This window comes from Ahaetulla prasina, chromosome 4 (genome assembly GCF_028640845.1).
Source record: "Ahaetulla prasina isolate Xishuangbanna chromosome 4, ASM2864084v1, whole genome shotgun sequence".
Classification (NCBI taxonomy): domain Eukaryota; kingdom Metazoa; phylum Chordata; class Lepidosauria; order Squamata; family Colubridae; genus Ahaetulla; species Ahaetulla prasina.
Window position 1 is genome coordinate 79,939,562 of NC_080542.1, and position 13,485 is coordinate 79,953,046.

Below are 13,485 nucleotides of genomic sequence, written 5' to 3' on the forward strand. Positions count from 1 at the left end.
GACGGGCAGGAGCACCAACAAGGGCCGGAAGGAACAGCCGCGAGATCCAGCTCCCGCTCTGGAATATGGAGCAAATCTCCATTTTCCCCCTCCCCTTCCCTTGCCATGGGAGGAGTGACTGGGAAGGGAGGGCGAGGGGCGGGGACAGCCACTGGTGGGTTCAGCCGATAGGAAACTAAAGCAGGGGGAAGAAGCAGCCCGGGATTCCCACCACCCGTTGCTTCAACCCACCTGCACTGCCGTCCTCCCACCTTGCACCATTACCTCATTCCAGCCGGCAAGGGCTCTGCTGCAAAGTTATAAATTGCCCAAATCTCCCTCAACAGTGGAAATTTACAGCCCCACTATGAGCTGCCTGGCCAGTTCTATCTCTAGTCACGGGACTGGCCATTGCTTATCCGGGAGCAGCTCCACCCGGCTGCACCGCGGACCATCAACATTTTCTTGCGGACCCCCAGTGGTCCGCGGACCACCAGTTGGTGACCGCTGCTCTAATGCTCTGCTATCAGTAATGTATTTGTTTTATTTAGTCACCATTTTTCATTGCTGAGGAGCAAGAAGGTTTTATGTATAGAGATATGACAAGAAAGTGTATTGTTTATTTAGTAGTCATAGCAGTAGGATACAGTCCACTGGTCCTCAAAAAAAATTGCTGAAAATGATGTTGCTGTTTCTTTAATTCAGTGAAAGGAAACCAGTGCAGTCCAGATGTATAAGCTCTAATTCCCTTTGTTAATGGTTTATGAGATTTGGAATCTAAAAAAGGTCTAAGTCAGTTAATCTCTCCTGAGAAAATATGTGAGAAGAATAGTAATAACTGGCAGCAGTTGCAATGTAATCTGTTCCTAATATAACATTGCACTGATATTGCAAGATTAGTTACATGTTTTGCAAGATTCTCTACACATCTACATCATATCCACCACTAACATGTACCAGTAATCCACCAATTCACTTTATAAAGTGGTGCATATTCTCCATTTTTGCCATTATAGGCAAAAACTGCTTACCATGAAGTCATAAGCAATTTACTCTGAGGTACAAACATAACAGTTGCCAGCAACTTCTTAAACGTGTGTCTTTTCCCAAAATTCTACTGCAGCTGTGTTTGGCAGCTTCAGGATTCTGGAGAGGCAGTTGCTCTAAGGAATTACAGACAACTGCTGCCTATTAATCTGAAGCTCTGTGTGGTTTAGATGAGTTTCAAAGATTCACAGTGTTACAGTCTCATTGTATAATATATTCTTTCTTACTCATTGAAGATTATAAGAATTTTATAATAACTAATGTAAATATATTTAGTTTCTTGATCCTTTTCTAGTCCCATTTGCATTTAAAATATTCAGTAATTTACTGTAACCAAGTCGCCAATTACATTTTAATCATGATGAGATGACATTTGAGAATTTTTAAAAAATTCAGATAGTGAATTGATAGTCAAAATGTTTAAAATTATTTGTTGTAAGACTACAATTGTGCTTTCTCATTACTTTTTCCATAGATACTAACACTAATTCAGAGTACTTTTAGCATTTAAATATAGAACTTTGACCATTTTTTTGCCAAATGGAATTTCTTTGGTAACTAAATATCATGAGAGAACAAGTCTGTGTATAACCTAAAGAATAAAGACATTACTAACCAAAGATCTTATAAATGCATGCACAAAAAATAAGGGATGAATATTATTTAATAAAATGAGGATTGAAGCTTGTAAAAGTTAATACAAGAACTAAATTCCTGTAATGCAATCTTAATGGTAACGATTAAAGTGTTGTTTAATATTTTTCTTTATTCTAGTGTTCACCATGGCCTGATACGCCTGCATTTGTGAATAGCCCTACCCCAATGCCAGCTTTTACTTCTTCTCCACACACTACTTACAGTATCCCAAACAGGTATATTTAACTTCTAAGCTGATATGCCATATTAAATTAAGATTGAAGTTCAAGATAGCATTAAATGTTATGGCAAAAATAAAATTGCCAATCAGAATTTTCTACATAATTAATGTGATAGCATTCTTTTATTTAAATGTACACCATTATATGATATGACGCATCATCGAAATAAAGAGGAAATGGGAAGGGAATTCCTGGCTAATTAAGCTCTTGAGAAAAAGATTTTTTGCTACATTATGAAAATAAAGATTAAAGCAGTCTTATTGATGATGTGTTGATAGGACTTGGAGGCAAATAGTATGCCCTATCTGATCCTGTTAGATTAAAAGATCATGGTATTGTTATGGGCTATCTCAGTAGTAAAATTCAAACATTTTCCCTACCGGTTCTGTGGCTTGGTGGTCATGTGACCGGGCGGGTATGACTGCACAATTGATTCACATACAATGTAAAAGTAGCTACACTTCTCACAAAATGGGCCCTGCAACAAGCAGAAACCTCAGAATTACAGAGAGCTCAAAAACCAACTATCACACTTTACACAAAAATAACACAAAAGCTGCACAATTGACTTACCCACAATGCAAAAGCAGCTGGACTTCACACAAAATGCACCTGCAACAAGCAGGAACCTCACAGACAATCAGGCACAGTTGATTGTCCTACAGCTGATCGGTAGTAAAAAAAAATGCTTAAAGTAAAAAAAGAGTTCCCATGATTGCCTGGCACAGTTGATTGTCACATAGCTGATCCTTGGAACTTTTAAAAGCATTTTTTAACTACCCATTCGTGCGAACGGTAACATTTTTTACTACCCATTCTAGCGAACTGGCCCAAACTGGTAGCATTTCACCTCTGGACTATCTGCAAGGTTTGGAGATTTGAGACAGTGCTTTACAGTCATTCCTCTCATTTCTTGAATGGACAGTTCCAGTCAGTATTGTTTAGACGGAATAGATCAAGCCCTTGGGCACTTCAGTATGGTGTGCCTCAGGCTTGTCTCCCATCTCTCATTTATTTAGTGTCTATATGGCACTCCTGAGACAGGGTTCTCTATTAGTTTTAGTTTAGATATCAATATGCTGACACTGCTCATTTTATCTGCTAGGCTCAGGTGGAACTATCTGTGTGTCTGTGTCTGTATGAGAGGAAGAGAGAGAAGAGAGATCCTCAAACTGGAATCTGAACATTCTGAAGGACTGAACAAGCTTAAGCAGATTGTTGAATCCTAGCTAAACAGAGTTATTGCTGGTGCAGAAACCTGCTGATCCAATAGATGTTCCATTATAGCTCTTGACATGTAAGGGGTGATATCAGCTTTTTCCTGACTCACAGCTCCTCTTAGAGAAATAGTTGGAAGGCATGGTCAGAGGAGCTTTTGAGCAACTTCACTAAGTACAGCAATTTTCCCACTTCGTGGACCAGGAAGCAATGAAGACATTAACTGACACCTTTGTTAACTCAGTTAAATTATTGCAATATTTTATATTTATATTATAACTGGGGTTGCCCTTGAAGTCAGTTCAGAATTTGCAACTGGCAAGGAATCAATTTAGCAGGATTTCACCAATATTGCAGAGGCTGCACTGCTAACCAGTTGCTTCAATGCCCAGTTCAAGGTATTTCTGATAAAGCCTTTTATGGTTTGGACCCATATTATCTTTGAGAACATCTTCTAATAGAATCTGCCCACTCTACCCAGATAACTTTCTTAAGATGGTGATGGCATTCTGATAAGAAAATCAGCCTATTAGTAATCCTAGATCTTATAGGTAGTCCTTGACATTATTATTATTGTTGTTGTTGTATTTGTTGTAGTTATAGTAATTGCTTTTGTTTTATTTCCAAAGTTAAAACACAAACAAAAATGGGGAACAAGAACAAAATTAAACAAGACAAAAATGTGCACATTAGCAAAATAACAAACATACATATAGATGTGTGGTGTGGTAACCTAGAGGGCTCACAATCAGGAAGCTTGAATTGGATCCTAGGTAGCAGCAGGCACAAAGAAACTGTCTTCTGTGAGCTTTGTGTAGGCTTCAGGAAGGGCATCTGGCCAGTAAATGCTCAGCTCCATTCAGTCATCCCAACTCAGTCCCAATACAAGGGATTGCCAGGTCATTAAAAACACATAGATTGTCTTCCCAGTTGAATACAGATAAGTGTATTTGAATAGTAGTAGTTTCTGCTTACAACAAATTGTGGCAAGTTCTTAAAGAGATGGGAGTACCAGACCATCTTATTTGTTTCTTGAGAAACCTGTTTGCGGGTCAAGATGCAGCAGTGAGAACTGGACACGGAACCACTGATTGGTTCAAAATTGGGAAAGGAGTTGGGCAAGGCTGCATATTGTCGCCCTACCTATTTAACTTATATGCAGAGCATATCATGAGAAAGCCAGGGCTAGATGAATCAAAAGTTGGAATTAAGATTGCTGGGAAAAATATCAACCTCAGATATGCAGATGATACGACTCTAGGCAGAAAGCGAAGAGGAACTAAAGAACCTCTTGATGCGAGTGAAGAAGGAGAGTGCAAAAGTTGGCTTGAAACTCAACATTAAGAAAACTAAGAACATGGCATCCGGCCCTCTCAATTCCTGGCAGATAGATGGGGAAGAAATGGAGGTTGTGATAGATTTTATTTTCCTGGGCTCCAAGATCACCGCAGATGGGGACTGCAGCCAAGAAATTAAAAGACACTTGCTTCTGAAGAGGAAAGTTATGGCAAATCTAGACATCACCCTAAAAACAAAGTGCATATAGTCAAAGCTATGGTTTTTCCAGTTGCAATGTATGGCTGTGAAAGTTGGACCATAAGGAAGGCTGAGCACCAAAGAACTGAGGCCTTTGAACTCTGGTGCTGGAGAAGACTCCTGAGAGTCCCAAGGACTGCAAGGCGAACAAACAAGTCAGTCCTGGAGGAGATCAATCCTGACTGCTCCTTAGAAGGTCAGATCCTGAAGATGAAACTGAAATACTTTGGCCACTTAATGAGAAGGAAGGACTCAGTGGAGAAGAGCCTAATTCTGGGAAAGATTGAGGGAGAAAGAAGAATGGGACAACAGAAAACAAGGTGGCCGGATGGAGTCACTGAAGCAGTAGGCGTGAACTTAAATGGACTCCAGAGGATGGTAGATGACAGGAAAGCCGGGAGGAACGTTGTCCATGGGGTCGCAATGGGTTGGACACTTCGTAACTAACAACAACAACAAAATTTTTGCTCACTTGTAAAACAGATCCACAATTTATGAACTTCTACAGCTCTGTTCAACCAATTTGACTTACCATCTATCTACTATAAAAAAGAACAGTTAACAGAAGATTTGCTGAACAGAAGTTTATCAAAGCTGAACTTTAAAGCCCTTTGTAAACACACTATTATTGCATTTAACTTGCAGAAAATCCACAACAACTTCTGATCTACCATAAAATCTACCAATTAAAAATCAAATATCCTGATTCTGAATAATAAAACCTTTCCTTAAAATTATTGCTATGTTCTTTCCAAACAATTACATCTCATTCCCCACAATCAGATCTCTGTTGTAAATATCTCTTTTTTTTTTGTTGTTTACATTTATATCCCGCCCTTCTCCGAAGACTCAGGGCGGCTTACAGTGTATAAGGCAATAGTCTCATTCTATTTGTATATTTTTTACAAAGTCAACTTATTGCCCCCCCAACAATCTGGGTCCTCATTTTACCTACCTTATAAAGGATGGAAGGCTGAGTCAACCTTGGGCCGGGCTCGAACCTGCAGTAATTGCAGGCTTTGTGTTCTTAATAACAGGCTGTTCTTAATAACAGGCCTTACCAGCCTGCGCCATTCACCGGCCCCTTCAGCATTTGTTCAGGTTTTCCTACGAATCGAAATAATCTCTTGTCAATTGACTTCAAATTTCATAAACTAAATCTGTATCCATCAGGTTTTTTTTAAAAAAGGTCCAGATCATCACTCAATTTATCATCTTTAAATAGTGGTGGGCTTCAAGTAATTTAACAACCGGTTCTCTGCCCTAATGATTTCTCCCAACAACCAGTTTGCCAAACTGCTCAGAAAGTTAACAACCGGTTCTCCCTAAGTGGTGTGAACTGGCTGAATCCCACCCCTGTCTTTAAATTTTTTGAATTCATGCCTCTTTTGGCTTCCTCCAACAAGCCTCTTATTCTCAAAGCTCTGTCTCCAAACCACCCAATTGCAAGTCTGATTTAGTTGCTGTTACCTGCATTTGGATGTCATCCTTGGATTGGTTTAAAACTACTATAATTCATTAAATCTTTTATCTGACTTTTCCTTTAGTGCTTGTAAATTGAAAAGCATTTTTTTCAAAGGTAGACCTCAACATATTACCAGAATTGGGACCAAAATTTCTGTTGCTCTGTGATGTGATTGTTAAGTCATCACATGATAAACCCAATTTATGATTTTTTTTACTGTGGTTTTAAAGTGAATCACATGATCATTAAGTGAAGCTAGCTTTCCCAATTGACTTTGTTTGTCAGAAGCTGGCTGAGAATATCATGATCATGTGATCCAAAAGGCTGCAACCATTGTGAATGTAAGCGAATTGCCAAACATCCAAATTACAATTACGTTATCCCAGAAGTAGTATGATGGTTTTAACTTGGAAGATGGGTTGTAAGTCACTTTTCAGAGTCTATCATAACTTTGATCCCTTAGATTTATGGCTTATGAATGACCATAAATCAAGAACTACATTTTTAAGAAAATGTTGGATAACCATCTGACTGAGATGGTGTAGGGTTTCCTGCCTGGGCAGGGGGTTGGACTAGAAGGCTTCCAAGGTCCCTTCCAACTCTGTTGCTATGTTATGTTATGTTATATACATTGTAATTTTTATTAATAGTGCTTAATGCTTTTTCCCATTTTTTATTTATACAATTTTTGATTTTTCTTATTACATTTATTTGCCACCTATCTCATTGTGGGGTTACTCTAAGCTGCTTACAATAATAAAAAGGAAGAGATGAAAAGAGTGTAAACCAAACAAATAAAATAATAGAAAAATAAAATGAACAATGAAAAAAAGAGAATACTCCACTATGAACAAAAAGATAGGCTGGTGGAGAGCGGAGAGCAAGGGGGGGCATGTAGAGACTGTCATCAGTGCAGCAGCCACTTCCCCCATTGGTCATCAGGCTAACCAATAGAGCCAGGTCTTCAGGCTCTGGCAGAAGGATGGGGGCAGATCTTATCCTATTGGTTAAGATGTTCCAAAGGAAAGGTGCAGCAGCAGAGAAAGCTCTTCTTTTGGAGCTTGATAGTTGGAGCTCTTTGACCAACAGGATACTCTGCCAGCACAGATAGGATGAGCTTGTTGTCAGGCCTGGAAACCCTATTAGACTTTAGGGTTCCAGACGCTGCCACATTTTTCCCCTGAGGGGAAGAAGAGGGGTTGAGGGGTATGGTAACATTCTTCAAGCGGTCAAGGTCGGATGGTGTTCACTTCTGCAGGAGGAGTGGCGAGAAGATATTCGAATGAACTGGGAGAACGTGGGACCATGTGACCAGCAAAGGGGTCAGAGGGGTGGGACTCTTGGGGTTTGTATAACTGGGAAAAGAATCCAGAAGTTCAGTTTTGGAATTTCACTCATCATGTGCCAGTTTCCTCATGCTAGTAAAGAACTCTGAAAGACAATGGCTTCTGAGTTTTTTTTATGCAGAAGAGGTTTTTCTGGAACCTTGACATTATTCCAAAACTGCTATTGTGGACACAGGATGCACCAGATGCCTAATTTCAACCTCTACGGTTGCCCAACTCCGTATAAAACCATTTCCCTTGAAACCCAATTAAATTCCACCAAGTAGATGGAACCTTGATTGGTGGCGTTCCAGCGACCCAAATCACACAACTGGTTCGCTTAGAAATTGGAGCCCATCATGAACTTACAAGATTCACAGTAATTCCAAAGATGTCAGAATCCATCATCCTGGGTTTAGCTTGGTTGGACAAATGGGAACCCACAATCAAATGGGAGGATGGATTCAGGAAAATTATATGGGCTTTCAGACCCTTAGACACAATTCCCCCTGCCGAAAAAAACCTTATCCAAAATGACCACCAGAGCGAACCAACAACCACCATATCCAATCCATCTCCTAATGAACCACACATCCCTAAAGCATACATGGATTTATCAGACGTTTTTAGCGAGGATGAATGTAACCTCTTACCCCCCCCCCCCACCGACAAACTGATTGCGCAATTGAATTGCACCCGGGGGCAAAATTACCAAAACTCAAAATGTACTCAATGATGCCAGCCGAAATGTCTGAACTAAGAAAATACATTGACACTAACCTAGCCGGAGGGTTCATTGAACCAGCAAAATCACCTGTAGCTGCGCCCGTGCTATTTAAACAAAAGAAAGATGGTTCGCTTAGATTGTGTATTGACTTCAAAAATATCAATGCAATTTGCATACAAAACACATACCCTTTACCACTTATGCACGATTTGTTGAACCACTTATCAAAAGGCAAAATTTTCACCAGATTGGATTTAAGGGAAGCCTATTACCGGGTCCGCATCAAAGAAGGTGATGAATGGAAAACGGCTTTCAACTGTCCCTTGGGCAGTTTCCAATACTGTGTCATGCCTTTTGGCCTCCAAGGGGCTCCAGCTGTTTTTATGCAACTAATTAATGAAACCCTGCACCCCCATCTCTACAATGGGGTTCTTGTCTACTTAGATGATATTCTTATCTACACAAACAATATCGAAGAACACATCAAATTGGTCAGACAAGTCCTTAAAAAGCTCCTAGCGGCCAAGCTATATGTCAAACTTTCCAAATGCGAATTCCATAAGGAATCCCTAGACTACCTAGGTTACCGGATATCAAACAAAGGTATCGAAATGGACCCAGGAAAAGTAAAAGCGGTGTTGGATTGGCAACCGCCACGCACACGTAAGCAACTTCAAAGTTTCTTGGGATTCACAAATTTTTACCGCAAATTCATTCCTTCTTTCGCAGAAGTAGCTCTACCATTAACAGAATTGCTAAAAACTGGGCCATTACCCGCCAAACCCAAACCTAACCAAGCCCTACCTTGGACAATGGACTGCCAACGTTCCTTTGAACACCTGAAACACCTATTCTCGATGGAACCAATTCTTCAACACCCGGATCCAAATAAACCTTTTGTGGTCCAAGCTGATGCAAGTGATGTAGCAGTAGCCGCTGTCTTATTACAACGGAATACCGAGAACAACCTTATGCCCTGCGCGTACGTGTCTAAAAAACTGACGGACACTGAACGCAGATGGGCAGTTTGGGAAAAGGAAGCCTTTGCAGTGCGCTGGGCACTCCTCTCCTGGAGACACTTCCTTGAAGGGGGAAAGGAACCATTCGAGGTGTGGATGGACCACAAAAACCTCGAATACTTAAAAACCCCTCGAAAGCTTTCTCCCAAACAAGTTCGATGGGCTCAGTTTTTCAAATGGTTCCATTTCACCCACAAATACATCCCCGGTGACCAAAATCTACTGGCTGATGCCCTATCTAGGAAACCACAATTTGACAGCCAACGCGAAGAGGTAATACATGCAATGATTCCCGATAGCGAACCGGCCAGCCAAGCACTTACTCAACCGCGATCACGCCGTAGTACTAACATCCCACCAAATAAACTACTAGTGGAATTAAAATCAGCACTCACTGACGATGCTTGGTTTAAAGAAAACTTGCCACACCTCACCTTAAGGGATGGGATACCCTGGAAAGGAACCAAGATTTATGTACCCGTCGCTATGCGGCTGCCTATACTACAGAGAAGACACGACTGTCGCCTAGGAGGTCACTTTGGATTTTTAAAGACTCTCCACTTGGCTAGAAGACAATTCTGGTGGCCAAAAATGAAATCAGATGTTGAAGACTATGTCCGGAGCTGTGCTACCTGCGCCACCATGAAGTCCAGATCAGGGAAACCCCCTGGACTCCTACAACCCTTAGCCGAACCCACCAGACCCTGGGAAGAGATTGCCATGGATTTTATTGTTGAACTCCCACCTAGTGGGGGTAATATGGTGATATGGACCATAGTGGACTTGTTCTCTAAACAGGCCCACTTCACTGCATGCAGCAGATTGCCATCGGCGAGAAAATTAGCAAAGCTCTTCGTCAAACACATCTACGGACTGCATGGAGTTCCTAAAAGGATAATATCCGACAGGGGTGTTCAATTCACAGCCAAGTTCTGGAGGGAGTTCCTACGGTCCATTGGGTCGTCTCAAGGACTTAGTTCTGGGTTCCATCCGGAGACCAACGGGGCGGCTGAAAAATTAAACTCGATGGTGGAACAATACATACGGTGTTATGTAAATTACCAACAAGAAAACTGGTCAGATGTGTTACCATTTGCAGAGGTTGCATATAATAATGCTGTACACAGCAGCACAGGGTTAACCCCTTTTCAAGTAACCACCGGCATGGACTTCGTTCCAATGCCTGAACTCCCCGTGCAACCCCCCACTTCCATTTCCATAACGGACTGGATGAATTCGTTGAAAAAATGTTGGGAAAATACAAAAAAGGCCTTAGCTGTGACAGCTCGGAATTATAAAGCCCAAGCTGACAAACACCGTTCCCTTCAACCCCCTTTTTGCATTGGAGATAAAGTCTTTTTATCTACTAAGTATCTGAGGTTGAGAATACCCAGCAGAAAATTCGGTCCAAAATTTTTGGGTCCTTTCCCCATTGTAAAACTTACTAATCCCGTTACCGTCCAACTCAAGCTCCCTCGAATGTTGGGGAAAATACACCCGGTATTCCATACCAGCTTATTAAAACCTGCTAGACAGTCTGGTCTGAGACCTCAACCTGCCGCTCCCCCCCCCACCCTTGATAATCCAAGGTGAAACCCACTATGAAATCAAGAAAATCCTTCTCTAGACTATACAGAGGTCAATTACAATATTTAGTCCACTGGAAGGGATATCCATTATCTGAATCTACTTGGGTCAAAAGTTGGAAAGTAAATGCGGACAATTTGATTAAACAATTTCACGACACTTTCCCTGACAAACCTAAAAAACCTCTTGGAGGGGGGAGAGGGGGGTAGAAGGGAAGTGTGGACCACTGACACTCTTCTTTATTAACTCTTTATTAACTCTTTATTAACTCTTTGTTTTTCCTAGGATATAGCTTCTTTTCCAAGGGGGGACGCCTGTCAGGCCTGGAAATCCTACTAGACTTTAGGGTTCCAGACGCTGCCACATTTTTCCCCTGAGGGGAAGAAGGGGGGTTGAGGGGTATGGTAACATTCTTCAAGTGGTCAAGGTTGGATGGTGTTCATTTCTGCAGGAGAAGTGGCGAGAAGATATTCGAATGAACTATGAGAACATGGGACCATGTGACCAGCAAAGGGGTCAGAGGGTTGGGACTCTTGGGGTTTGTATAACTGGGAAAAGAATCCGGAAGTTCAGTTTTGGAATTTCACTCATCGTGTGCCAGTTTCCTCATGCTAGTAAAGAACTCTGAAAGACAATGGCTTCTGAGTTTTTTTTATGCAGAAGAGGTTTTTCTGGAACCTTGACATTTGCCCTAGTGGGGCTGAATATTTATTCCGGTAGTCTGGACCTCTGCCATTAAGAGCTTAAAGGTCATAAACCACCATTTGAACTGCATTCAGAAGCAGACTGATAGTCAATGAAATTTGCAGAGCAGAAGTGGATTTTGGGCCATCCTAGGAGCTCCAAAGACTGCTCTTATTGCTGCACTTTGTACCAGCTGAAGCTTCAAATGGATTTCAAAGGTAACCTAGCGCAGAACACATTGCAATAGTCCAGAGGAGAGATGACTTGGGTTTGGCAACTGAGTGCAGGAAGTTGTGATCCAGGAAAGTTTGCAGTAGATGCACAGACTGGAGTTGTGCAAAAGTTTTCCTTGTCATCCCAACCCCTAAGTTGCAAACTGGATCTAAACAGGGTATGCAATCCCATCCAGAACTAATGATGACAAAAATCAGATCTTGAGACCCCATGCATCCATAGCAGTCTTGCCAGAGTTTAAGTCTGTTGTCCCCCATCCAGATCCCTACAGCCTCCAAGCACCCTGAGAGGGCAGAGACAGCATCACTCAGGTCACCAGATATAGAAATGTAGAGCTGAGTATCAACAGCATATTGGTTATGTTTCAAGACATGGTGATGAATGATCTCACCCAACGGCTTCGTGGAGATGTTAAACAGGAGAGGAGAGAGTATTGAGCTTTGTGGGGGACTGCTACTGAGCAGACTAGAGCTAGATTTCACTACTTATCAACAAAGATTGGGACTGCCCTTGGAGAAGGAAGCTGAACCATGCAAAATGTGCTGCCCAGCCCCAACTCATGTAGCCAGCCCAAAAGGATACCATGCTCAGTGGGTATCAAAGACCGCTAAGAGGTCAAGAAGAATTGGAAACGTTGCATTACCCCATTCCCACCAGAGGTTGTCCATGAGTGTGACCAAGACTGTCTTTTCAGTCAGACTAAATTCTTACTGAAAGGGGTCCAAGAATTCCATTTCATCCGGGACCCCCTGAAGCTGCCAAGCAACCACCTTTTCTACCATCTTACCCAAATAGGGATGATGGGAGACTGGATGAAAGTTGTCAGGTGGGTTCAAGTGATGGTTCTTTAAGGACAGGACAAACCAGTGCCTCCTTAAACCATCTCATGAATGTCCCCTCTTCCAAAGAAGAATTTATCACTGTATCAACCCACCTACCGGTGACCTTTTCTGAAGGCTTTCACCAGCTAGGAGGGATAAAGGTCTAATTGACAAGTGATTGAATTGTCTATTAGATTGAACTATTATCGGATGTTTATTATAAGCAAGAGTCGCAAGAAAAGTGGCATACAAATAAGTGGAAATAAATAGATTTGCCTATCCAAATTCTATTTAACATCAATATTTTTCTATTTTTAGCATGCCAAATGAAATTACCTTACAACATATCTTAGATTGTTATAAGTTCTGTTTATGACAATCCAAATGCTTCTGAACAGATTATTAGTTTTGTGTTGTTATTTTCAAGTAAGAAACTGTTTGCTATGGAAAAACAGCTAATAGGAAAGTAGTTCAGATATACCCTGCTGAGCCCTAATTCCATAGAATTTTTTTTAATTTTGTGATTTTCCTTTGTCACATTTCTGCCTATTTAGTAATTCATCATCTCCAAATCATCAAGGAGAAGGCGTTTTCTTAGGTGGTGAGGTAAGTGCCAATTTCTCATCTATCAAGAAATTTGCCATACTATTTTCAGATTTACTATCTTGAACAAATCATATTATATACTGCTTTTTCTCATTTCTCCCAGCAACTTCATCCATCAGCCACAATCCAGGAAACCCAGCAGTGGCTGCTTAAACATAGATTTTCCACTTATACAAGGGTGTTTTCTAATTTCTCAGGTAGCTCAATATTTTATAGAGTTTGCTTTGTATTTTAAAAGTAAATAATGTAAGTTTCAATTCAACTTATTTGTGTGATGATAGATTACATACCGTATATACTCGAGTATAAGCCGAGTTTTTCAGCACGTTTTTTGTGCTGAAAAACGCCCCCTCAGCTTA

General features: G+C 41.1%; 1 protein-coding gene across 7 annotated transcripts in view; it reads left to right on the forward strand.

Annotated features, from left to right (window-relative positions):
* UBP1 (upstream binding protein 1) overlaps positions 1-13,485 on the forward strand; it is a 127,585-nt gene that overhangs the window by 56,354 nt on the left and 57,746 nt on the right. For all 7 annotated transcript variants that reach the window (XR_009155173.1, XR_009155174.1, XM_058183982.1 and 4 more), the window contains 3 exons: positions 1,801-1,898; positions 13,075-13,126; positions 13,230-13,323. Coding sequence is in view for 5 of the 7 variants with exons in the window: in XM_058183982.1 (XP_058039965.1) it covers positions 1,801-1,898; positions 13,075-13,126; positions 13,230-13,323 (244 nt within the window). In the remaining 2 variants the exon portion in view is untranslated. The remainder of the gene's footprint in view (positions 1-1,800; positions 1,899-13,074; positions 13,127-13,229; positions 13,324-13,485) is intronic.